At 34.6% G+C, this 26,709-nt stretch overlaps 1 protein-coding gene across 4 annotated transcripts in view; it reads right to left on the bottom strand.

The window, feature by feature from the left end:
- The window catches only part of stmA (Protein EFR3 homolog stmA), a 170,961-nt gene extending 144,315 nt beyond the window's left edge, over positions 1 to 26,646 (bottom strand). The window contains exons 1-2 of one of the 4 annotated variants that reach the window (XM_067131056.1): positions 25,631 to 26,646; positions 24,329 to 24,347 (exon numbers count right to left, since the gene is read on the bottom strand). In XM_067131056.1, the coding sequence (XP_066987157.1) occupies positions 24,329 to 24,341 (13 nt within the window). In that variant the 5' untranslated portion in view covers positions 24,342 to 24,347; positions 25,631 to 26,646. Of the gene's footprint in view, positions 1 to 9,929; positions 10,707 to 24,328; positions 24,348 to 25,630 lie in introns of those variants that run through there. The other 3 variants (XM_067131055.1, XM_067131057.1, XM_067131054.1) reach the window with 3 other exon arrangements.
- Positions 26,647 to 26,709: the final 63 nt, after the last annotated feature.

Below are 26,709 nucleotides of genomic sequence, written 5' to 3'. Positions count from 1 at the left end.
TAAAAGAATATGTATATTAATTTTTTTAATCAAGATCTCTAATCCGGTATGAAAAATATTTCTTAACTGCTTTCCAGAAATGATTGCATTTAAATGTTGCTTGCATTTATCAGGGGTCAAGAAAGGGCGTGGGGCTAGCAACCTTTCTGAGACCACCCCTCCTAAGGGGAAAGGGTGTACGGAAAACATATAAGTACACACACACAGACACACATACATATATATATATATATATATATATATATATATATATATATATATATATATATATATATATATATATATATATATATATATATCCAACGCTTCGGAATAAATACGATAAAGAAATTAATAATCCATGCTAAAACCAATAAACAAATGTCTACAATAAACCAACACGCATAACCTTTGCAAACAAAGAATCGAGTAGGAACAAAACCAACAGGTCAATTACGAGTAAACCTCAAGTTACCGCAACGTCAAAAGGTAATGATACGCTGTAATTCATCTCTCTAGTTCTCTCATCTATCAATTTTACGTAATTTCGAAATAATCCTCTGAGAGGTTATAAAAGGAAACCTCTACTGTAATAATAACAGACAACAAACAAAGATGGCTTCAAACCCTATCTATCTTTCTACCTATCTATCTCTCTCATCCACCCAACTCAATTCTAACTGAATCCAATCACGTGAGCGCTGAATTTGTAATAAGGATTTACGAGAAATCTTATGCATCCAGATTGGAAACTTTGAACTTTCAAAAGGCTTAACGAGTCTGGCAACATCGTTAGTCTCGATAGGAGGTAGGCTATGTGGGTGAAGCAGGTTTCGGAAAGTTATTCGAAATGTTTCAGATCACTGAAACATGTTTCAGATTACTTATGTCTTCTTTATAGCTTAGATTTGGATTTTAACAAACCTTATGGAGAACAATGAAGAGGATAAGAACATAAGATTTAGGCCAAAGGCAAAGCGTTAGGATATGGAGAACAATGGAAGAACAACTTGCACATAACACTTGCACATATACTTACAAAGAGAGTTTTGCAGACAGGAAAATTACGAATGCAATCAACAGAAAACTTTCCTCAGGAGCAACTGAGCTTACGTTGGACAGAACAGAGCCAGTTGCCCGGCTGACTGAACATCAAGGGACGTTTAAAGAACTCTCTTTCTATGTGAGCAGCCACATAAAATCCTTTTACTTCCTAATTTCATGGGATTCAAACCGCATGGAGGTAAGCGAAAAAATAATTAAGAATTATAATTACGCATTAACACTTAAATTCATAATTACATCTCAACAAAATCTGACTGCCAGTCCCAGGCAGACGGACAGATTGGCGTGGGAAAAATAGAAAATATCATAAAAAGTTATATATTTCAGCTGTATAAGTTTCTCTCTCTCTCTCTCTCTCTCTCTCTCTCTCTCTCTCTCTCTCTCTCTCTCTCTCTCTCTCTTCCCGAGACATTCATTTATAACCATCGAATTAGTAAATTCAACTTCATTCCTGGCGTGTTTTCAAAACACAAGTGCAATAAGTGTACTTCATGTAGCTAATTAGGCCCAAGTATCAAGAGTAAAGCAACAGTATACATACATACATACATACATACAGTACATGTATATATGACTTTTACTATAATCCAAGTGTGTGTATAAATAAATAAATAAATATATACATATATATATATATATATATATATATATATATATATATATATATATATATATATATATATATATATAATATAATTTATATATTATATATATGTAAATATAAAGCTATCAGGTTCGGTATATAAAATTGCTTCCTACTAACGACATGCCTTAGAATTCTCTGGTCAGCACGACTAGTTAAAATTTTCCCTATAATAAGAAAAGGGCCTATCACTTCTTCCTAAGTTCTGATTCTCTCTCTCTGAATCAGCACACGACCTTGTTCCTCTCGTCATTCTAGGCGTCAAAATAAAAAAAAAAAAAAATGGAAAACAAACCACATGAAACCGATGACAATTCATCCGCAGAATTAATCCAACAATATTGAAACACATACGCCACGAACACTTCTATCCTCTCCGAATGCCTTCAAATATTGTGATTGTTAAAGATAACATTGTTACTGTAATAATAATAATAATAATAATAATAATAATAATAATAATAATAATAATAATAATAATAATAAATGCCACCATCTTCATGATCACTGTAAATAAATTAGCTCCAAAAAAATTACAAACACTATCACCACTGTAACTGCCATCATCATCAACAACCAAACAATACCCTTGGTCACAACTGAACCAGCACATAAGCTGAAATGAAAAAAAAAATGAGAAAAAAGGTCATCTTTAAAAAAAAAGAAAAAGAAAAGTAAACAGACCCACGATATACAAGAGACCCCGAGAAAGACAGATGACCCAACGGCTTCTGACAACGCATAAAATGACTCGATAAATCTCCGTTGACACTGATCCATCTTTCAATGACGCTGGATACAACATCGTGAGAGACCGAAAGTCGTAACATGGAATAATACATACACACACCCACGTACACACACACACACACACAGATAAATATATATATATATATATATATATATATATATATATATATATATATATATATATTATATATTTACATATACATATACTTTCTATATGTATATATGTATGCATATATACATATATATAATTATATGTATTTGTATATATATGTGTATATATATAAATACATATATATATATACATATATATATATATATATATATATATATATATATATATATATATATATATATATATATATATATTTATTTCACCCCATCATTATAGCTGGTGGGTCAGTTTGTAACATTTGGTTAATTAGGACTTTTTGTCACTTATAAAAGCGTGACCATTTATATTCACGACAATTAAGCCACAAATATTGTTTAATAATATCGAATTCCCTTTACCGTGGGAATAACTGACACCTGAGGGAAATGAAAAATTGATAAGAGCTGAAGTACAACACCTAAATTCAACATATATATATATATATATATATATATATATATATATATATATATATATATATATATATATATATATATATATATATATATATATATATATATATATATATATATATATATATATATATATATATATATATATATATAATGTGTGCGTGTGTATATAACTGAATCACGAAAATATGGAACGTGATGAATATATAAATAAAGACAAAATCCACGAAGGAAAGAGAAACAATGGAGTGCTGCAAGGCCTTTCGACTTCTAGTCCTTTACTTAGTACTCCAGTGTTTCAGTTTCCTTCGTGGATTTTATCTTTATTTATTTATATACATACATAATATATATATATATATATATATATATATATATATATATATATATATTTATATTTATATATATATATATATATATATATATATATATATAAAAGTTGGTAGCTGTTCTTTACAAAAAAAAAATGTATAGGTAACATTCTCAAAAGTAGCCGATGATTTATGTACATTTCATTAATAATCAACGAAGTTAAAAATGTTAGTCGTGACCGGGAATTTCGTTTCATCTATTCGCTTTTTGGGACGGAGAAATCTCCTCAGCCCAAATCCTTTGCTTCCCGACTCATTTAAATCCATTCGGAACTAAAAGATCATGAATATGAAAACGTCAAAGAGCCCCCCGCCACCCCCCCAAAAAAAAATCCAACCAGGAAATGAAATGTTAAAATGCATTCAAAAGGTCGCCAGCTCTCTCAAGGGTCTCCTTTTGGGGGAAAAATCGTGACATTAAAGCAACTTGTGTCATTAACACAAGACGACGAACCTCAGGGAAATGTAACTCTACTGGGGGAAGAGGAAAAGTTTCCAGCGATTCTAGATGCAATAATTACAACAACCTCTCTCTCTCTCTCTCTCTCTCTCTCTCTCTCTCTCTCTCTCTCTCTCTCTCTCTCTCTCTCTCTCTCTCTCTCATTAACTGAGAGGTTTAAAGAAGATACCAAAAAGCATTTTTAACTTACTCTTGGAAAGACCGGTTCTAGTATTGTGTGGTGCAAAGGTGATGAGAGATAACTGCTTTCACCTATGGCCTAAAAAGCCTTCCCATGAACATCTGAATTACAAAGAAGTAAAATTGTATATAAAAGGCCAAACAAAACTTCTTTTCTGCAATTGCTATCTTTCCTAATGAGACTAACATTACCAGAATTGACAGATGTATGGAAATCAGAACGAATGTAATACTAAAGTGTGACTTAAAAAGTGTAAAATAAAGACAACAAACATACGACAGTTGTCCCTGGCAACACACACACTCTCTCTCTCTCTCTCTCTCTCTCTCTCTCTCTCTCTCTCTCTCTCTCTCTCTCTCTCTCTCTCACTTTGGGCACTCAGATACCTGCCCTCGTTCGATTTCATGTAAAACTTGATAAACACACCAAGAACAATCGGTAAAGAGGCTACTCAACAGTAAATAATTTTTCTAGTAATAATGAAGGCATGGTATATGTACTTCAAACTGTCGTAACTAAATTTGGTTCAACAACTTACGGGGCTGCAATGGATGACGACTAGTCCCTTTAGACAATCAAGTCGTTGATCCTAAAACCACTCCCACATGTTAAAAGATAAATAAATACTCAAAATAACATAACATTAATATTAGATAAATTCAACACTGAGTTAGAAATTCCTTTGTTTTGTTCCTTCATTACCGTTTCAAGATGCGGTTCATTTGTGTCGTAGTACGGAAAATGACGTGGCCAGGACACTTACAATGTTGCTGCTCATGCTATGCTAAAATACATTCGAATGTTGCATGACTAAAATAATAATGATGTATATCAATGCGAATTATAAAAAGAAAACACGAGTTCTGAAGAGGCATGTCAACTCATGCACGTGGAAACAGTCGTTAAAAAGGTCTTGCTACTCCAGGTATTGATAAATGATTAAAACTCTAAATTATTAAAACTCTATTATCCTCATTAAGTTCAAATAAGCAGAACATGCAAGTACAATTAATATAAAGTCCAATTATATGCAAATCAGGAGTGTGTTAATGAAGTTGCACTCCTTTACTTTTTGTACTTTTATTTCTTATACAGCTATCAGCCTAGGACCCGAAAAATTTCCAAGGACACCCCCTCCCCCACCCGCCTTTAATCGACCTCCTCTTGACACCCCAGGAATTTAGACCCCCGAAGATTGTCCCATCAACACCTGGAGGTTAGTGTCAACCGCTTTGGAGACACCGGTTTTGGATGTTTTTATAATATGGCTGGATGGCGACATATAGCCAAATCTTTATCAATCACTCAAAGAGCACAAACCAGGGTCAAAAACAGCCCATCTGATAACATGTTTGCTTTTGCCCGTGTCTGTCTGTGAGTTTTCTAGCAAAGTTTCTGTCTGCGTCTTTTCTAACATAGTGTCTGTGTCTTACCAAGTGTCTGTCTGGATTTTCGGACAAAGTGTCTGTCTATGTGTCTTTGCGAATAAAGTGTGTGAGTCTTTTCAAACAAAATAAATCGAAAATGCCAAAGTTCGTTGAAGCATTCACAGAATGTCTAGCTAATATGATAAAGTTTATAGATGCCGATGAAGAGCTGGCATTTATTTGTAGTGAATCATCAGATCTTCATCAGTATTTACCAAATATTAATCTAATGGAAGCGGTCCATCAACGGATGTTTTCACCAACTGCCATTAAGATCCGTTCAAGATATCTTTCAACACGAACACATACACTGACGGAGGTGATAACGCTACCGACGGAGGTAATATCAGATGTGTCACTGATAAAGATGTCAACACAAAATTCTTAACTACTATACACACACACAATATATATATAATATATATATATATATATATATATATATATATATATATATATATATATATATATATATATATATATATATATATATATCTCAAACAAACATTAACAATACCAGATAAAATTTTATTTATATCACAAAAAAAAATTAACGGAGGAGTTTACAGCGACATTACATCGTCATACTGCTTAAAAATGAACAGATTATAAAACAAATATACTTCCTAAGTAATCAATATCAAATACATCACTACTTACACCAGTGGCTCTCAATTTTTTTTTTTTTTTTTTTTTTTGGTCCTTGCATCCTTTCACCATATGTCAGAATGTCATCCTCCCCTCCCCCTTCCCAAAACTGTCTGCCTCTAAAGGTGCATTCCAAATAATATGCATATATTAAATTCTTTGGTCACAATTCCCCAAGGGGGAAATTCCCCCCCGGTTGAGAACCACTGACTTACACAGGTTAGGAATTCAAAAATGGTTCACCTAAAAAAACTCAGAAATCAGGGTAACACTTCTGTCAAGACCATGTTTGTGCTTCCAAGCTACCTGACAGCAAAAAGGTCATCAATCATTTGGATGATGGAAAGCAACTGAGCAAAGAGCAATGTTCATTAATGACGATCCAATTCATTTTTGCTATAATAATTATATAGGTATCTAAAATATCTACCTGTTCGAGGATACATACAAATACTTATACATACACCCACACGCACATGTATGCATATATACACACATAAACAATATATATATATATATATATATATATATATATATATATATATATATATATATATATAAATATATATATATATATATATATATATATATATATATATATATATATATATATGTGTGTGTGTGTGTGTGTGTGTGTGTGTTATGTATTTAATTACTGTATTTCAATGAAACTTCAACACCGCAAGCAGATCCAATAAGTTGTACCATTTCGCAGATTATAAACAATTCAGCTCTCTAAGTTAACAACACACCACAACATCCAAATTCAGAGAGGCCAGATTTGTAACACATCTGAAAATTAGTAATACGAGGTTTTTCCATTACTATAAAAGATTTAATCCTATAATAAAAAAATAATCCAACAAAAATTTAAGCATGCGAAAAGAAATAAACATTATAATGATAAACCGACAATGCAACAATGAAAGGGTGTCAGAACAACACACCCCCAGAGCCAAGCAAAGAACATGAAAAGGAAAGTTGGTATTAAAACCGGCCAGCAAGCATCGAATTTCGCAACAGCAATCCTATTACGGCACTCGTCTTACCACAATCATTTCCTTGGTACACCGTCTCTTTCAGAACCTTACATCTATCTTTTCCGCGGCGTACGCTCGCGACGGCTATTTCGACACGCGAGAGATTTTCATCAGCGGTGTACAACCTGTCATTTCGCAATTCTGCGAAGAGAAATTCTAGTGGTATCTATTTTCCTTCATCCCTTTCCGTTGAGTCATGCATTGCTGGTTTGTTTTGTATATCGTGGGTGTTTAATGGTACTTGTACTTGCAAACTTTACCGCCCACTGAATCAAAGTGAAGAACTGAACAAACCCTAACGCCAGGCTGGGATTCGAACCCACGCACGGTAGCTTAGGGTGAGGGTACGTTAAAGTACTTTGCCATTTAGATGAATATAAATCTATTTCTGCTCATAAATACGTAAGAATGAGGAATATATTTTGCTACATGTGGAACAGACCCACCCCACGTATACATGTTAAAAATACACGCACATACACACACATGTATGTATATATATATATATATATATATATAAATATATATATATATATATATATATATATATATATATATATGTATGTATATATGTATATGTATGTATATATATTATATATACATATACACATATATATATATATATATATATATATATATATATATATATATATATATATATATACATATATACATATATGCCAAACAAGCAAGACACACAAAAACACTGCTACAGTAGTAAGGACACATCTATTCCAGCTCTAGCAATATATATTAGAATTCTACATAATTTACAAACAGACACACACCCTTTTCTCAGCATTACGCCATTTCCCGTAACAGGGGGTATTCCACAGAAACACCAACACAACAGTCTCTGCCACATTCTTTCATTCAACGTGCAGTTAAGCGCCCGCAGAATCAAAATGAAGAACACTTGAAGAAATCCAAACTCCAGTACTGGGATTCGAACCCACGCACGGTATCTTAGGGTGAGGGTACTTTTAAACAACTTTGCCATATAGATGAAAATAAATTTATTTTTGCTCACATACACAAGACCGAGGAATATATTTTGTTCCAGTTGGAACAGATCAAGCATCACACTGTTGATATTAAAAGCACACACAAATCTACACCATTAATATATATATATATATATATATATATATATATATATATATATATATATATATATATATATATTACATACTGTATATATGAATGAATGTTTATCACCACCATGATTCATGTATATATATATATATATATATATATATATATACATATATATATACATATATATATATATATATATATATATATATATATATATATATATATATATATATATATATATATATAATGCCTACCAAGCAACAGACGCAAAAACACTGTTACAGCGGTCAGTGCATCTATTTCCGCTCTAGCAAAATATATCAGAAGTCCACAGGTATATGAATGTATGTATGAGCAGAAACAGACTTTCATCTTTCTTTGTGGCGAAGCGGTTTGGGTTAACCTCACCCTAACCTATCATGCAAGGGGTTCGAATCCTAGAAGGGGAGTTGTGGTTTCTCCATTTGTTCATTTGCGTTCCAACTCAAAGGTGGTAGTAATGGATGTTTAAAAAAATTATTCAAAATACATATATATATATATATCTGGTAAAGGTGACGAAGCAGATTCTACACATACACACATATACATGTGAGTGCATTATGTATGCATGTGTGTGTATTATATATAATATATATTTATGTGCGTATATGTGTATGTATGCATGTTTGATATATGTGTATATATGAGTATATATATGTATATATACGTATATACGTGTATATATATATACAGTATATATATATATATATATATATATATATAATTTATATACGTATATATGTGTGTATATACAGTATATGTACAGTATATACGTATATATACAGTATATATATATACATATATTTATATATATATATATATATATATATATATATATATATATATATTATATATAATTGATGTTATTACAGGCACGCGTCTAAGGACACACTGTCATTAAACATAATTTCCATAAAATGCACAGCTGAAAACTAGTCGTCTAGCAACCTTGTACGGAACAGATGTAGGTCAGCCTACGGAACACCTGCGAAATACATCATTACGCTTTTCTGGTCATTAAGATCAAATCTAGATGATATCGATTAGGGCCACCGTTCTTTCTTGGCAATTACATTTCCCATAACTCTTGAGAGAGAGAGAGAGAGAGAGAGAGAGAGAGAGAGAGAGAGAGAGAGAGAGAGAGAGAGAGAGAGAGATTTACCAGAATGTTGCCTTAACAGCAGGGGGAGAGAGAGAGAGAGACAGAGAGGATTTGTCTGAATGCTGCCTTGACAGCAGAGAGAGAGAGAGAGAGAGAGAGAGAGAGAGAGAGAGAGAGAGAGAGAGAGAGAGAGAGAGAGAGAGAGAGAGAGAGATTTACCAGAATGTTTCATTAACAGCAGGAGAGAGAGAGAGAGAGAGAGAGAGAGAGAGAGAGAGAGAGAGAGAGAGAGAGAGAGAGAGAGAGAGAGAGATTTACCAGAATGTTGCCTTAACAGCAAGGAGAGAGATTTACCTGAATGCTGCCTCGACAGCAAAAGAGAGAGAGAGAGAGAGAGAGAGAGAGAGAGAGAGAGAGAGAGAGAGAGAAGCGAATGCCATATCACAAACCATAAAAATGCCCGCAACTGAGTTTCAGAGCTACACAACACAACAAAATAAAAGAGCAAACGAGAAGAAGAGCATCACACAACAAGAACAAGCTCCGCACTAATACTCACACTGAAACAAGCAATCCATGTGTACAGCAGTAGGCGTCCTTAAAATGTCTCAGATACTGGAGTGGTTTCGATGTTTCACTGAACACAAAAATTCGCCTGGAAAACATCCGATGGCGAAGAACAACAATCATAGCAAGTGGCTGGGCTTGTTTTTTTTTCAGTGTCTATCGTTCACGGAGCTAGTACGCAAGTGACCGAAACTTAAATAAAAACTGTGCGAGAGGTGGAGGAAATTATGGCAAAATGTTTTCTCCTTTCCTTTACGGAAAATATCATAAGTTGTGGCTTCATGAAATGATCACATTTTAAAAATTATGCCTTTAAAATGTCCACGTAATTAACTTATATCTTAAAGCTTACTCTGTAACTTTAAAGAAACGTCGGGTTACAGGGAACGTCCAAACTGTATTAACAACACTAAAAAGTAAACCATAAAAACAATTTGTGTGAAATTACTTATCAGTAATTCATGACTAATCACAATCATCAAAGAGACACTGTTCAAGCCATGGGAAATCATTCACTCCAAGTTATCAGACAACCGATAACGAAGTCACTATTGATAGAACACCTCACGCTCCAGAAATCCGTTTTTCTCACTAAGTACCCTCAAAATTACTTAAGATTCATTAATCACTTGTAACCCACACACGATCCTTCTTACAAGAAGAAATTATGAACTGTATTCGATCCATTACCCCTTCAGTAAACTATAAAAAAATTCGAGCAAAACGGATCGATAAGAGATTTCATCTTGTCCGCCACACAGCCAGCGAGACACTAACGTTAAACGAGGCTATACAGCAATACTTCAGTAGGGCAAGGCCACTTTTTATTTCCTTATCGCCACTGATAACCTCGGCTTTTATTACTATACATTTGCAGGAGGCAGAAGTGATATCTCTCGTTACTCATCGATAAGCAGATATGATAATCACCCACTCACTCGTTTGACACGAAAATTTACTTTAAACAATATCTCTGTTGAGATAAACTGTCAAGTACACTATACGACTGGCGTCCTAAGAATTGCAAAAACAAGAGTTCACGTGTCACAGCATAATAAGTACCAGATAAGAAATAATGAGCAAGAATAATTCACTTGAGAACCACAAATCTATAAAAATCATGGTAGAGACAAAACAATTTTGCGAAATTTACGATAAGACCAAAATAGTTCCCTTATAAAACGAACGACCTTACACGTCCCTCTTCTGAACGTGGCGATCGTGTGTTGTGCGTGACAGAACAACACGACTTACTGTACCTTTGGTTTTACAATCGCTGCCCGATGATGTCGGGGAAGAAAAATCCGATCAGAATGAACAATAAAAGGCTGCAATAGCATCACAATGAAACAACCAAAATAGCAGCTATTCAGGACTTCGAATTCTTTCGCGTCTAACCCGCATGTCTGTGATCTATTCAATACCATCATATTGATTTAACACACAAATGATGTAGCAACAAGCGTGGATTCCAAGGTTATCTTATTGAGATGGCAATATGGCAACAATATAGTACTATATATGCTTAGTCTGCACAGCAGCTATCTATAACAAGTGTACAGAATAAAAAGTCCCCATTAGTCAAAACACAGAAATTTAATTCAGTCATGTTCCTGTAAACCTCAACAAAACCATTTTATTCGTTGACTGATGCAACAGGCAACTTCGTGATTATTATTTAACCCGATCAATAGGAAAATGTGTTGGAAAATGTGCCTTAAATAAAGGAACGCGAGAGGATAACTATTCAATAGGAAATCTCGTTAGTGTTAATTAACCAACGACACTTGAATAATCACACAAGTCTAGGGGTAACAGTGCAGAAATTCTAAACAACGAAGCCTCAAATGGTAAATAGCTTTCCCTTTTACAGTGATTCAAATAATTTTTTCCCTCGAAAATTTCTTACAAACACACACACACACACACACACACACACACACACACACACACACACACATATATATATATATATATATATATATATATATATATATATATATATATATATACATATATAAACACACCTTATCTTATCTGTCGCCATCGATTTGATTCTGTCCAAACCACGTTAAATACCTCTTGTTAGGAAGCACTCACCAAATTCGACTCCTATCAAGCAAACAAAAGACCGTTTTGCAATTCAACCCATATGTTTACATATTATTAACAAATGCCTCTTTCTATATTCTAAATAATTACATTACAGCTATTTCAAATACCGACCGTACAACTGAATCTGACCTTATTTGGTGCTGAAAGATATCGTAATGTGAAAACAACATAATCAATTGTCTAAAATATTACAGTTTGCACACACACATACACACACACATTCATATATAGCACTACACTGTAAAATTATATACAGTGCCCTGTACCATATAATTACTGCAGTTAGTCGGCCTTAATGGTTCCCTGACAGGGCGAAGAGGGATACTAAGCTAGCAACTTAATCTAAATGATTTGCTGAGAACCAGAAGGTTAATAATATCTGATCCACCCCTATTATGAGAGGAGGCAAATGGTTAACATATATATATATATATATATATATATATATATATATATATATATATATATATATATATATATATATATATATCAATTTGACTCACATCGGGACCGAACCCCGGCCTTCACCTGAGAGTCCAGGGCGTTAGCAATTCCTCCGCACAAGACTCTCACTTGTAGGACCGGGGTTCGACCCCGATGTGAGTCAGAAATTTATTCCTGTGAAACACGATCCCTTGCGTTCATTTCATAGACACACACATATATATATATATATATATATATATATATATATATATATATATATATATATATATATATATATATATATATATATATATATATAGGACTGGTATACACACGCAACTGCAGTACCTAACAAATACATATATTCAAGAAAAAGCATAAAAAAACCTAGACAAAGAAAACGTCAAGAACGATTACTTATATGTATAAGACCGACTCTCTTCGCAAACACGTCAGCTGTTCCGGCACAGGTAATTCAACAATCATTATTTAATGAGCTTCAATCAGTGTCTTCGTCACTGAGCTTCTAAACTATTACATTATTTACACACACAGGAACGTGACAGATAATTCTAGGCACATTCCATTAAAAACCACCGTGTCTGTGTTGCTCGTTAGTTGGTCGACTGTCGTGGGTCTCTACTAGGATGGAGATTAGCAGGAGGCTACCAGCATCATCCTAAACACTTTCTGAAAACTGTGAGGGGTAACAACAACTTCTGGATCCGCTTTCTCAAACAAACAGTCTTTCGTAAGCATACACAAACAGTCTTTCGTAAGCATGAACAAACAGTCTTTCATCAACATAACCGTACAGTCTTTCACTGAGAATGCAGTCTTTCGTAAGCATAAACAAACAGTCTTTCGTAGGCATGAACAAACAGTCTTTCATAAGCATAACCGTAGTCTTTCATTGAGAATGCAGTCTTCCGTAAGCCTTTCGTAAGCATAAACAGTCAGTCTTTCGTAAGCATAAACAAACAGTCTTTCATCAACATAACCGTACAGTCTTTCACTGAGAATGCAGTCTTTTGTAAGCATAAACAAACAGTCTTTCGTAAGCATAAACAAACAATCTTTTGTAAGCATAAACAAACAGTCTTTCATAAGCATAAACAAGCAATCTTTTGTACGCATAAACAAACAGTCTTTCGTTAGTATAAACAAACAATCTTTTGTAAGCATAAACAAACAGTCTTTCGTAAGCATGACCGTATAATCTTTCATTAAGAACACATACAGTTTTTCGTATGTATTAACAAACAATCTTCTGTAAGCATTAACAAACAATCTTTCGCAAGCATAAAGATAGGGTCTTGCGTAAGTATAAACAAAGCCTTTCGTACGTATAAAAAAATCCTTCGTAAGTATAAAGTCTTTCGTAAGCATAAACAAACAGTCCTTCATAAGCAAATAAGCATAAACAAAGTCTTTCGTAAGCATAAACAAACAGTCTTTCATAAGCGTGACCGTATAGCATTTCATTATGAATACAGTATTGAGTAAGTATAAACAAAGTCTTTCGTTAGCATAAAAAAACAGTCCTTCGTAAGTATAAACAAAGAGTCCTTCGTAAGCATAAACAAAGTACTTCGTAAGCATTAAAAAATAGTCCTTCGTAAGCATAAACAAAGAGTCTTTCGGAAGCCTAAGCAAGCAACATAACACAAAGGACTAAGATCAGTCAAGTGTAATGTGTCATCGGACTGCCATGCGCGGTTGGGGTGTCACACCAAAGGAATTTTGGAGAATAAAATTGGTCTTACCATTTTGCATACACCCAAATATCTTTTAGGCAATGGCTGCTGTTCCTCTTGACCGGTAAAAACTGTGAAACAGGACCCATCAAATTTTAAGTTTTTTTCTTTTTTCGGTCTTACACATTAAAAATGCTTTGTCTTATCACCTGGTTAGTTACAAAATTCAATCCCATTATTCCTGTGGCTTACACAACATCGTATAACTTTCATCTAATAAAAGGATTTAAGTAAACCTCCTTGCTAGATGCTTAACCTTTAAGAAGGGGAACCAGGAAAGGTCAAAAAGCCACACTAATCTGATTTGGCAGAGAGCGGATGTGAACGAACTGCCACGTCTTATATGCACTTGTACTGTACTCCTCACAGAGGGAATACTGGTATTCATACTCTGACGTTAAGAAGCCAGATCGAAACTTCAGTCTACTGGTCGCCTGTACATGACAAACTCTCCTTCAAAACATAAAAATAAACAAAATGAAAAACTAAAACCTTTCTCCCTTATCAATTCAACACAGAAATTTGACCACATTTCTGAAGTACTTTACTGATTATTTCATATCGTGTCTGAGCATAAGTAGTCCACCGATTCTCTACTTCAGAAACAGTCTCTCTCTTATTTATTATTATTATATTATTATTATTATTATTATTATTATTATTATTATTATTATTATTATTATTATTATTATTATTCAGGAGATGAAACCTATTCATACGGAACAAGCCCACAGGGGACATCAACTTGAAATTCAAGCTTCCAAAGAATTTGTGTTCATTAGAAGTCGTAAGATGAAGTAAAGGAAATACAGATAGTAGAGAAACCATTTACTAAAAAACAATAAAAAAAATTAATAAGTAGATAAATGAAAATGCATCAAAATGCAAGAAGAATAGTATTAGGGTAGTAATGCATTGCATTTTCGATTGACCTTCTGAAGTTGCAATTGCATGACATCCTCTGGGAGACTGTTCCACAGTCCAACAGTGTGAGGAATAAAGGACCTCCGGAACTGAGGAATAAAGGACCTCTGGAACTGAGGAATAGAGGACCTCTGGAACTGAGGAATAAAGGACCTCTGGAACTGAGGAATAGAGGACCTCTGGAACTGAGGAATAGAGGACCTCTGGAACTGAGGAATAAAGGACCTCTGGGACTGAGGAATAGAGGACCTCTGGAACTGAGGAATAAAGGACCTCTGGAACTGAGGAATAGAGGACCTCTGGAACTGAGGAATAAAGGACCTCTGGAACTGAGGAATAGAGGACCTCTGGAACTGAGGAATAAAGGACCTCTGGAACTGAGGAATAATGGACCTCTGGAACTGAGAAGTCCGACAGCGAGGCGCATTTACAGAATATTGGTGCTACTGTTCGGCGAATCTGGTCGCTCTCGGCAGATAAAGGGGATCAGGGATTAATAGTGAATGTGAATGATCTGTTTTCACAACATATAACCCTACAATATCTCTCGAGCTCGGGCACGTTTGTGATGAAAAACCGACCACGTTGGCCGGGGAAGCCTGATATGATACAGAAGTAACGTGAAAAACTCCATTTTAAAGAAGGAATTAATAAATGAACACGAAATTCATGTCAAATGTCAAATGCTGAAACCAATCGGGTTAATCACCACAGTAAAATACGGAGCTGTGAGTAATCACAATTTTTATGTTAAGTTGGCTTAGTTTGTTCCAGAACAGACGTTTTGTGTAAACAGGCCGTTTCCCAGTGTATCTAAAATTTATGGACCATTTTAAGCACTAAGATATAAATCACCTTGTATACAAACACTTTTATTCACAAGCATTTTCGTTTACTTCTTACACCCTGTTCTTTTAGCGCTGAATTATCCAGGGATGTATTCACTGCTTGGATGAAATTCGAAGACACGAATCTGCTTCCATCAAAAATCCTCTCATCTATTCACCCACTTCAAGAATATCCAATTACCTTCTTAGGCCAGGCCTGGTAATTAGATTTTTTAAATTAAATTACAAAGTTCTTATAAAAAAATCCAATTCTAATTTTTCATATACGAATATAGCTATATATATACATATATATATGTGTGTGTGTGTGTGTGCGCGCGCGCAAAGAGAGAGAGAGAGAGAGAGAGAGAGAGAGGGAGAGAGAGATGGGTGGATAGATAGATATAATGTACAATTCAATTATATTTCTTGTATATACACAATCACAAATTGCTCTTGATTCAATGAACCTCACCTTCGTCGATCTCAGCATCCTTAAAGCGCTCCGAAGTTAACAAACAAAGAGATATCAAAATAAAATAAAATACCGAAAAAACAGCCCCAACGAGCAAAGCCCAATCCTCACCCTCGCAATCAACGTCTCCTTTCACTGTCCTTGGCATAATGAAATCCGGGACTTCGGTGTCTGCGAGGATTCCCCAGCGCAATGAGCATCTGTTTAATAATGTCAGATTAAGCGCCATGCAGAGCCACCAAGGGTGTCTTGAAGCGCTTGCGCCGATGGATAGAGTTTTGATTAATTTAAAAAAAAAAAAAAAAAGTTTCATGGTGGCGATAATAAGGAAATATATGGTGCCGTTAATAAGGACATAACATACATCAATAACGGAGTAGGGGGTTTATCAAAACACCGAAATAATAGTACTGTGATAAAAATGAATAACAAATCCACACACAGACGGAGTACCAACAGGAATATATGGAAAAAATCTATTGGAAAAAACAAATTAAATCAATATACAGCTCAAACTAACAGCACCGATAAACAAAAATGGAAAACAGATCATAAAAAGGAAAAGGAAAAATATGAAAGTCATAACGGTGGCCTTTTCTTAACCAAAGATTGTTTCCCCGTTCGAAAAAGCCAACGAATTGAAACATGGAAAGAGAACTAAATGATAATGTCCCCGGGCTTTAGTCGTGTGCGGATGAAAACAGGTAACGAGTATTGACTTGCAGTGAGAGAACGAGAGGTCCCCTAGGCGAGCCATTCCCTACCCGAGGTCCCACCGGAGTCATACCCTCCCGAGGGCCTTGCCAAAGTCCCCTCTAAAGCTCCATAACATTACCATACCAGAGGCCCTTCTATGATGACACCCAAACCCACGTCCTGATTCGTACAAGTCTTCAAAAAGCCTCCCATTCTGATATACCCTAACAATTAGAAGGCACCAGTGTCCAACACTACCCCCAAAAACCGTCCTTCGAGATGGAGCGGTGGTGAGAGGCACCTATTGGAAAGAGGACACCCACTCGCCTCCCCAGTCGCAGTTCCATGTCCCATTCACGCGACGCCGAAAGGTCAAAGGTCGAGGATTCAAAGCAGGACACGTCAAATATTTCATTCTATCCGTGCCGAATCTTGCAGGATTTAGATGAAAAACGACGCACATGCATATGCATGCACATCTTCATTTGTAATTCATCTTTTCTACGTAGCCAAGGTTAACGTACATATATTCATACATGCATGCATACATGCACGCGTACACACAAATATATATATATATATACATATATATACATTGTATCTATATATATACATGCATATATACAGTACATACATACATCAACATACACACACGCCTGTATATATAATGCACAGAGAGAGAGAGAGAGAGAGAGAGAGAGAGAGAGAGAGAGAGAGAGAGAGAGAGAGAGAGAGAGAGGCATCAGAAAAGTTGGAAAATCCAGACATACTTGGATGAGACCTAAAAGACGAGAGGCTTGAGATGAGTGGAGACTGAAAGACAGCAAACAAGCAAGACACGAGTGGCGAAAGTTCACAGAGGCTCCTAACTCCCTGCAACGCCGATCAAATAATATATATATAGTATACATTTATACTATATATATGTATATATGAATTTTTGGGTTATTATTGGTATTTGGCGGAAAAGGCTACTGATCAAAAATAATAACGTGAACTGGTGAGAAACGTAATGCTCTCATTCGAATAAAGCTTTCTAGGAAAAGATCTAAAGCAAGAAAGACCATATAAAAAAGTACAAAAGTTTTCGTTGAAAAGGAAATGCATGAAATTGCATGGATGACAAATATAAAAGGAAATTATTCATTGGTAATAAAATCAAACGAGAATGCACTGCATATAAAAAAAATTAACATAACATACAAATACAGTCATTTTCTCCTAAACTACGATATTTAGCAGCAGAAAAGTGGTCTGTAAAGGGGAAATCGCCTTATAAGAGAATGCCCGTGGTGGGTTATTCGGAAATGTAACTTTAATGAAATGGAATCACATATTTTGTACGTCCCATTTGTCCACATACACGCAGCACACACACACACACACACACACACACACACACACATATATACATACATATACATATATATATATATATATATATATATATATATATATATATATATATATATATATATATATATATATATATATATATATATATATCAGTATATACAATCTACTGTACTGTATGTGGACAAAACATAATTCATTTACCCCCTTATTATAAGTTACCGTTCAGAAAATGACAGTACAGACAATCTTTTAAGCTGATGAGCTCCCATTTACAGACTTTTTTTAACTACAAAAATCTATAATATCCTAAAATTAGAGAGGCACTTACACAAACTAAATAATATTATTCATAAGGCGACTGCTCTGGAAACCTTAGCCTCCTTTAGACATGGCACGGCGCTGTCTTCATATCTACACACCACATTTCTACTTTGAGAATCATTACACAAAATGATGCCACTGAGAGATTATTTTTACTTACAAACTTTACAACTTTTCTCAGCACTGCTCTTTTATGCCCTCATTTATCTGCATAAGTACTTTTATTCTGATGAAAAGAAGGGCCACCTTTATTTACGTGAGGTGCTTAGAGTTTGACCAAGGGAAATATCAAGAAATAAGTAATAGTCACACATTTTTCCGAAACAATATATGATATAAACTGCAAAAACAATATATGAAATAAATTGGAATCAAAATGTATCATAAAACCATTTATTACATACCCGAATCGATTTCATCTACCTAGCATAAAGCATTTCATTTAGGAGATCCTATGCATTATGTAAAACTGATATTTTTCTGCCCTAGATACTATCTTTTCTTGAATATGCCTGTCCGTCTTCTAGAATTCCCTGCTGTGCCTTTCATTATTGGGCCCACTGAAATGATCAACTTCTTCCTCTTCAATTCTTTCATTTGTTGCTACGAGGCTTGTGAAACAAATATTGCATGGTACAGCCTTCATCACAATTTATACATCAAGGTGGACTTCACCTCTGGTAAGATTTCAATTTCAATGTTTTCAGTATCTATCAGGATGTTCTAATTCCTATATTATTCACATTCGCTAAAGTTAACTTCTTCCAACAAATGCGTAAAGTGTAGTACAGCAACCCCTGATCTTGGACTTCACTTCTTTCAGATTTCAATAACAATGCTTTCAACATCTTGCAGGATGTTTTAATTCTCTTATCTCCATATGAAGTGATCCCGATTCTTCCAAGAAATGGCTGAATAATATAGGACAGTAAGACCTTAGTGTAACAGTAACCCCCTGATCAAATAACCAAAAGAGCTGACCTATGATGGAGACTAGTGACCCTTAGCCCTAAGGGCACACAACCACTACCACAAAGAACACCCAATACTTTATGCTTTGAAGCCTTACTAAAAAGTAAATCAGCATAAAAATAAGAAAATGACACTGCCATCTCCAGGATAAGACTAAATTTTCTTCCACAATCTATACTTCTTACTAATTCCATGACTAAATGAAGGCAGTCGATTGGCATTCCCGTTATCCTCCACATGACTAAATTATTTGCTAAATATCCTAATGTTATCACTATTAAATATCATGGAAAGCAAAAATACTAACTTTGCAAAGCAAGAAAGAATGCTGGTACGACTGAATGCTGTATGTTTGAGCTTTGGGTGGAGGAAAATGTAAACATAAATTTCTGCCTTGTAAACATAAAATTATCAGAGTTTAAACTGATAACGAACACACAATTTGTTCTATATATAACTTTACAGGGCTATGAAGAATCGAACCTATAAAAGCACATCACATCACCTCTAAAAGTTCTGGGCAGTCATTACCAAAATATACAGCACATTTGCAACCACATTCCAAACCATAAATATACATAATGCTGAATGCAATTTAAATTATGGTTTTCAAAACTCCAAATCCAAAAACAATTTCAGTGCATAATTTTACCAATATAATTCTAAACTTTATTTTACTCACTTGAAGTTAAAAATATTTTGTTCCAGTTCCAGCAATAAGCAGACACATTCAAGCAATGCAAAAAATTACTAGGAATAATCACACTTCAGTGTATCATATCACAAAAGATTAGAACTTGCAGAAAAAAAGGAATTACTAAAACACAGTGTATGCCTTCCTTGTTCTGCAAGCTATAATAATATTCATGAAAAATTTCATCACATTATTCCATGCTGATTAATAAATAGCAGTTTAACTAACCACACAACTACAGTATGGAATCTCGACACAAAAAAAAAACATGCAAAATCAATTTGATGAAAGTGAAACAATAAAGGACGAATACAAAATATCATAGTTTTATAATCTATAATGTACACAGCCAAACACCACTGGACATATAACTAGACTGAAAATCCACAAAATCACAGCTCTCATGAACAGACCATAACTAAAATTCAAGTTCATTTTTTTTTTTTTAAACAGTAAGCTGCCACATGAAAGTAAGCATACATATGTAGAACTTGAAGAGCTAAAAATTTCCTACTAAAACAGTCACCGAAAGGAAACCATCATCATTATTGATGCTGCAACAGATTTTACCTTAAGAAGGTCAGATGTTCAACAAGTTCTCTCCACTCTTCTGGATAGTGTAATTTCTGCTTGAATCCTCATCTGGTTAAGGTCTTCATCTATGCCTTTCCTCCCTGAATGATGCCCTTCTACTGGACTGGCCTTTTATTTTCTACTGTTTTTCTGACTAACTACTACCCCAACCCCTTACCACTGGGTGTCTAAACATCTCAGTTATTGAGAACTCAGTCTGTTTTCAGCCTCTGGACACCACATTTGTAGTGCAATCTTCCAAAAACACTCAAGATATGGGTCTCAGCATTTTATAATCAGGCATCTTTTAAAATCTCCACTTCTTTTTTAAGTATCCAAGTCTTCACTACACATAGGCTATGTACAGGCCTTATACATGAGTCATATAATTTTCATCTTTACTAAAGCAGTGTTCTTCCTAATTCATTCGAACTGTAGCTGCTATTTTTCTTAATACCAACTTCATAATCAAGCATGTAACCAAGGTAACATGAATGTTCAACTTCCTCTATGGCCTACGTTTCCACTACAATATGACATTCTTCTTGCCACTTTTCACAATTTGCTCTTCTTGAACATTTAGGGCGTTGCTAATTCAATACATCATCGGTTTCACGAAATACACAGTATGGAATACATCCATAAACCTCTCTAACAACGTCCCAACTGAACTTTTCCTTTGCTTCCTTTCCAGACACCTGACAGGGTTTCCTGAAATGTTTTTTTATTTCTCTCTTTTCAGTTCATTCTTCCTTCTTTTAAACATTTATAAAACCTGATTTTGTAGATTAAATGATGTCATCTTCATACAGCAGCTTCCCAGGACCTCCTTTTCTATATTTCCCCCATCCCTTTGATAAACAACAAAGGCCTTCATGCTGATCCTTAATGGCCACAAAATTAACCATAAATTCTTCTCATATATCTGCACGTTTTCATTCTAGATCCTGGGTTCTGATAACGTACCATAACTTGATTAAAGCATGTAAACAACACTTTATGAGACATAACAATCATTCTTAAAAATATTTTGCACATGTCTGTATGAAGAATATACTAACTGCACTTTTTTCTGTATTTTATAAAAAGATCAGTTTGCAAAGGAAGCAAGTGACTGACACCTTAAAAATTCTAAGTTGTAGATAAAATAAATTACCTGCTGTGAGTACTGGTACTCAAAATTTCACGAAAAGTTTGTCTCCTCAAGTTAAGTCATCTTGCCTACTGGCTCTGTGCAGTATCACATAGCTATTCCACAATAACAATGTTTTAATTTAATACAAGTTACAATACTGATAGAGGCAGCAATGAACAATCCTCAACAAATGGATTAACAGTAAAGAGGCTTAAATTCATTATTAAAGTTGCAATATCTCTACAAGATTGTATCAAGTACAGTAAACCCCCGTATTAGCAGGGGACATGTACCACAACCCTTGCGAATAGTTAAAATCTGCGAATACTTAAAACCCCTCTAAAAACACTTAGAACTGCCTATTTTAAGAGTTTAAACGCAAGGAAAACCCTCTAAAAATGCTTATACCTGAGTACTTTAGTGGTTTAATCACAAAAAGTGCATTTAGTCATGAAAATGATATGAAAATACAGTAATTAGCGAATATTTCTCAGTGAAAAATACCGCGAATGGGTGAATTTTCTGCAAATAATGGTAGATACGTTCCACAGAGAAATCAGCGAATACATGAGTCCGCGAATCGTGAGAACACAAATATGGGGGGTTTACTGTACAATGTCTGTAAATATTTCACCAAAAACTACAGGAAAAAACCCTATGTAAGACCTACTAATAAGACCAGTTTTTTCCGGGGGTAACATCTGACTGCTGAAAGAAGTCAACTCCTCTAAAATTAGTACAGTAAACCCTCAAATGTAACAGTCACACTAATTACAATACAGTACTGACATTCGGTGTCAACCTTTACCCACAGATACGTAAATTGGGTTCAGATTTAAGAATATGGCATACTTAACCTGATCGAGTGTCAAACATTACAAATTACACAGAGATAAAATTATAACAATGAGTTATTTCCACAAAGAAGAAATAAACACCCACATGAACAAGAAATATTACAGTACGGCTCATCCACCTGGAACTGGTGCCTTGGATAGCTTTAATACATCACTGTAAAATTATGTATAAAGATACAATATTTACCATACATGATTCAAATAAATTAGGAACTAAATTGGAGACAAACTTCAAGCCAACAGAGTCCATGGCATCAACCTTAAAGAAATCAGTAACAGATGCACACCTTTCTACCATAGAACAGTCCACTGCACAAATCAAATGAGATGACTCATATTAATTATTGGCCCAAATCACTTCATCATTTATAAATCACTTCATCATTTTTAAACTGAGAAAATACTGCTATGAACTGCAAGGAAGAGTAGCTCATGAAAACCAGCAGAAATAAGTTCACCTTAGCAATATGACCTTCTGTTACTCCTGAATTACTCACAACAACTGACATAAGGTAAAGACTGTTAGCTAGGATGAAGACTGGAAAACATCTGCCAATGGTATCAGTAATAATACAATTCTGCACTAAACATTCTCCAGATATCATAAAAACATCCTCATATGATACTGGCCAAGTTAAAGTAAGGAATAAATGAATGTAAGGAACCTGAGTCATCTGTCATTGAAGACATGAACCTAAAAGCATATCTTCTCAGGCGTTTCAAGCACATGTATATTTACCATTATTAAGGAGGAGATTATGTAATTCAGGGATACATAAGGATAACCACAAAATCCTATACACAATACTGGCAAGCCTCTTCACTTCATTCAGTAACAAACTATAAGATATAAATAACCAAACATTATGTTATAAAAACTTTTAAAAATGTTCATTCAATAAAGTACCAACAAATAGGTTTAAAGTAGCATAAAAATTATAGCCCAAAAGTAGAACCATAACAGCACTTCCACAAAGTTTCCAAGTGAAAGAAAGTCCACAAAACACTGTAAGCTCTTCACCAACTACATATCATTCACATAACATGCTCTAATGCTTACTGAATAATTACAACTATAGTTATGGCCTGTTCCAATAACTGGGTGATAGTTTAGCTTATGTAAAACAAGTATTTATATTAGCAAACAAACAAACACAAGAGCATAAACCTTGAAAGAATATTCAGCTCAAACTGTAAAAATTCAACTATAAACAATATTCTAGGCTACTTTGTTTTCTTCTATCCGATTGGATGCAAACATACCTGCACCAGCCATGTTAAGCTTTAAGATGAAAAAAGAGAGAGGTTTAAATTTCAGCATCCAATTAAACTGGATGGTTACCTGAAAGTTATTTAAAACAGTACTATACTCTCCATGGGTAAAGTTTCATGGCAAAGAATACTGTGACACAGATGAGAAAGTTTTATATAGTTTTATGGTTGTGTACACATACCGCACCATCAAATCTCTTTTTCATTTCACATCCCAAATTTAGCCGACATTTACAATAACCAAGTTTGCCTTTTCAAATGTTGCCTAAACAGTGTCTGGCGGGATACAGAAAGGAACATCATTTACTGTAGAGGAATACTAGGATAATTCATTTTGCCATTCTCAATTTTTAAAGTATGTTTTGGCAACATTATCCAGACTAACCTAGATTAGGTTAGGTACATTCTTAAAAATAGCCTGTTTAAATGAGTGTGACAAAAACAACTCTACCTCATCTAGTCATATATTTATATTTATTAAGAAACATTTAATTTATAATCATTAACTCCTCCTGGTAATTTTTCTTACACAGTACTCAATTGGCTAACTTAAATCTATGATGATTTTCTTTCATTTGAGTTAAATACTGATTTTTGCTACTTAAGCAAGCACAGTACAATGTTTTGCAGTTAAAAATTAAAAGAAACCACAACCACACCTATGCCTGAACCTGTTTATGATAAAGGAAGACATATTTTCCATTAAAACCAAAATAACTGAAAAAGTATTCATGTGGCATTAGCCTAGCCTAGGCTAACTAAGCTATATTAGCCTAAGCTACTAAGCTAGATTGGACACACCCCTGAAACTTAGCTCACACTCAGCCAAATTAACTCGTGACTACCTTTTCAAACACAGTTTTGTGGTTTGCCATTGTCAGTTCAAAATATATGCCAAAATATGAGTTAAAGGAGTAACCCAATAATCGAAGATCGAACTGGTTAGGCGGGGCTGGATTCTGGTATGAGGAAAAGTGGATCGTGTCACGCCCTAAGAGAATTAGGCCTGTGCTGGATTCTTGAATTAGAAAACTTTATTCTTCCTTTCCGCTAACATAATCTATTGTTTTCTCGTGAAGACTAAATACACCAACAGTAGAAATTCGTCTCAATTAAGACCTACAATTACATCGATGCCTTTGTCATGACTCACTTTCGTCGCGCCTCTGATCACGACTGCCAAAGATCAGTTAATACTGGTCGGTATTACTTGATTATACATTTTATCCACACATGCCATCATGCAACAAATAAAGGAGTACATTTATAAGGAAAATTAACTTCAACACTTACCCACTGTCATCGTTTGAGGCCAATCGAATTTCACAATCACCAAACGTCAAAAATCTTGTTTACAATGGCAAAGCATCGCTTGCACACTGAAGTCTACTTACTGTATTATAAAAGAAAATGGGTTCAAGGGCTAACTTCGTTTTATGTAGATACTTAAAATCCGCACATTTCTATCTGCAATTAATTATCCTTTTAAACACAGTACTGTTAAATATATTCAGTCATAAATAGAGGTTGCCTCACTCTATTCGTAAAAAATAATTTCTTAAGTCCAGAACTATAGAATTCCTTCCGGAAGAAACACGAAAAGGGAGTACTAAAAGTCCAAGACGCACGGAGATCATTGCACGAATATTATATCTGATTAAACGTAATTTGTTATTCTGTTTTTACTTTTCTCGAAACGAGACAAATTTATGTATCTCATCCACTTATTTCATATCTTATGGTTATATTCCAAAAAAGATAAAAATGAGCTGTCAAAATTCATCGGAATTTCTTTTATACTGAACATTCCTCTGGATTTTACTTTCTCATTTGAAGTCAAATGCCATCTACAGAAAGCAAACGTGGTTTTGCGTAGTTAATGGTTGTGCAGTAGTAAGGACAAGCTTTAAAATTAAACCTAGCGACCACCGAAGACCATATCCTGCTTTCAGTAAAAGCTTCAACGTTCATTTTATTCTTGAAATCACTCTTGGAAGGAACGCCAGACTTTCTCATAGTAATCATCTGACCATAATTTAACATCAATTCGTCTTTTTCTTCTCTGGGCTTCCACAATCTTACCATTCTCCATTTTTAAGCTTTGGCCAAAGTGTCCCACACGTTTTCAATGACTGCCATCACAGCAGAGAATCTTTCATTCTGTTCGGGCAATCTCGTGCTACTTACCTGCTACCAACAAGGCCACTGGCTATTGATGTGCCAAGAAGGGCCTTCCTTGTGACTCGGTCTTTCTATTCTATGCCGAAATCGTTTTTACAGCCATGAATGGTCATTAGAGAATAACCAGAATGAATGTTTTATTTGAAGATTATGTAGTAAAGACTGATGAGTTTGCCTTAAATTTTTATGTA

The sequence above is a fragment of the Macrobrachium rosenbergii genome, chromosome 29 (assembly GCF_040412425.1).
Source record: "Macrobrachium rosenbergii isolate ZJJX-2024 chromosome 29, ASM4041242v1, whole genome shotgun sequence".
Classification (NCBI taxonomy): Eukaryota; Metazoa; Arthropoda; class Malacostraca; order Decapoda; family Palaemonidae; genus Macrobrachium; species Macrobrachium rosenbergii.
The sequence above is the reverse complement of the archived record's forward strand: the minus strand, read 5'-3'. Positions and strand labels throughout refer to the sequence as shown.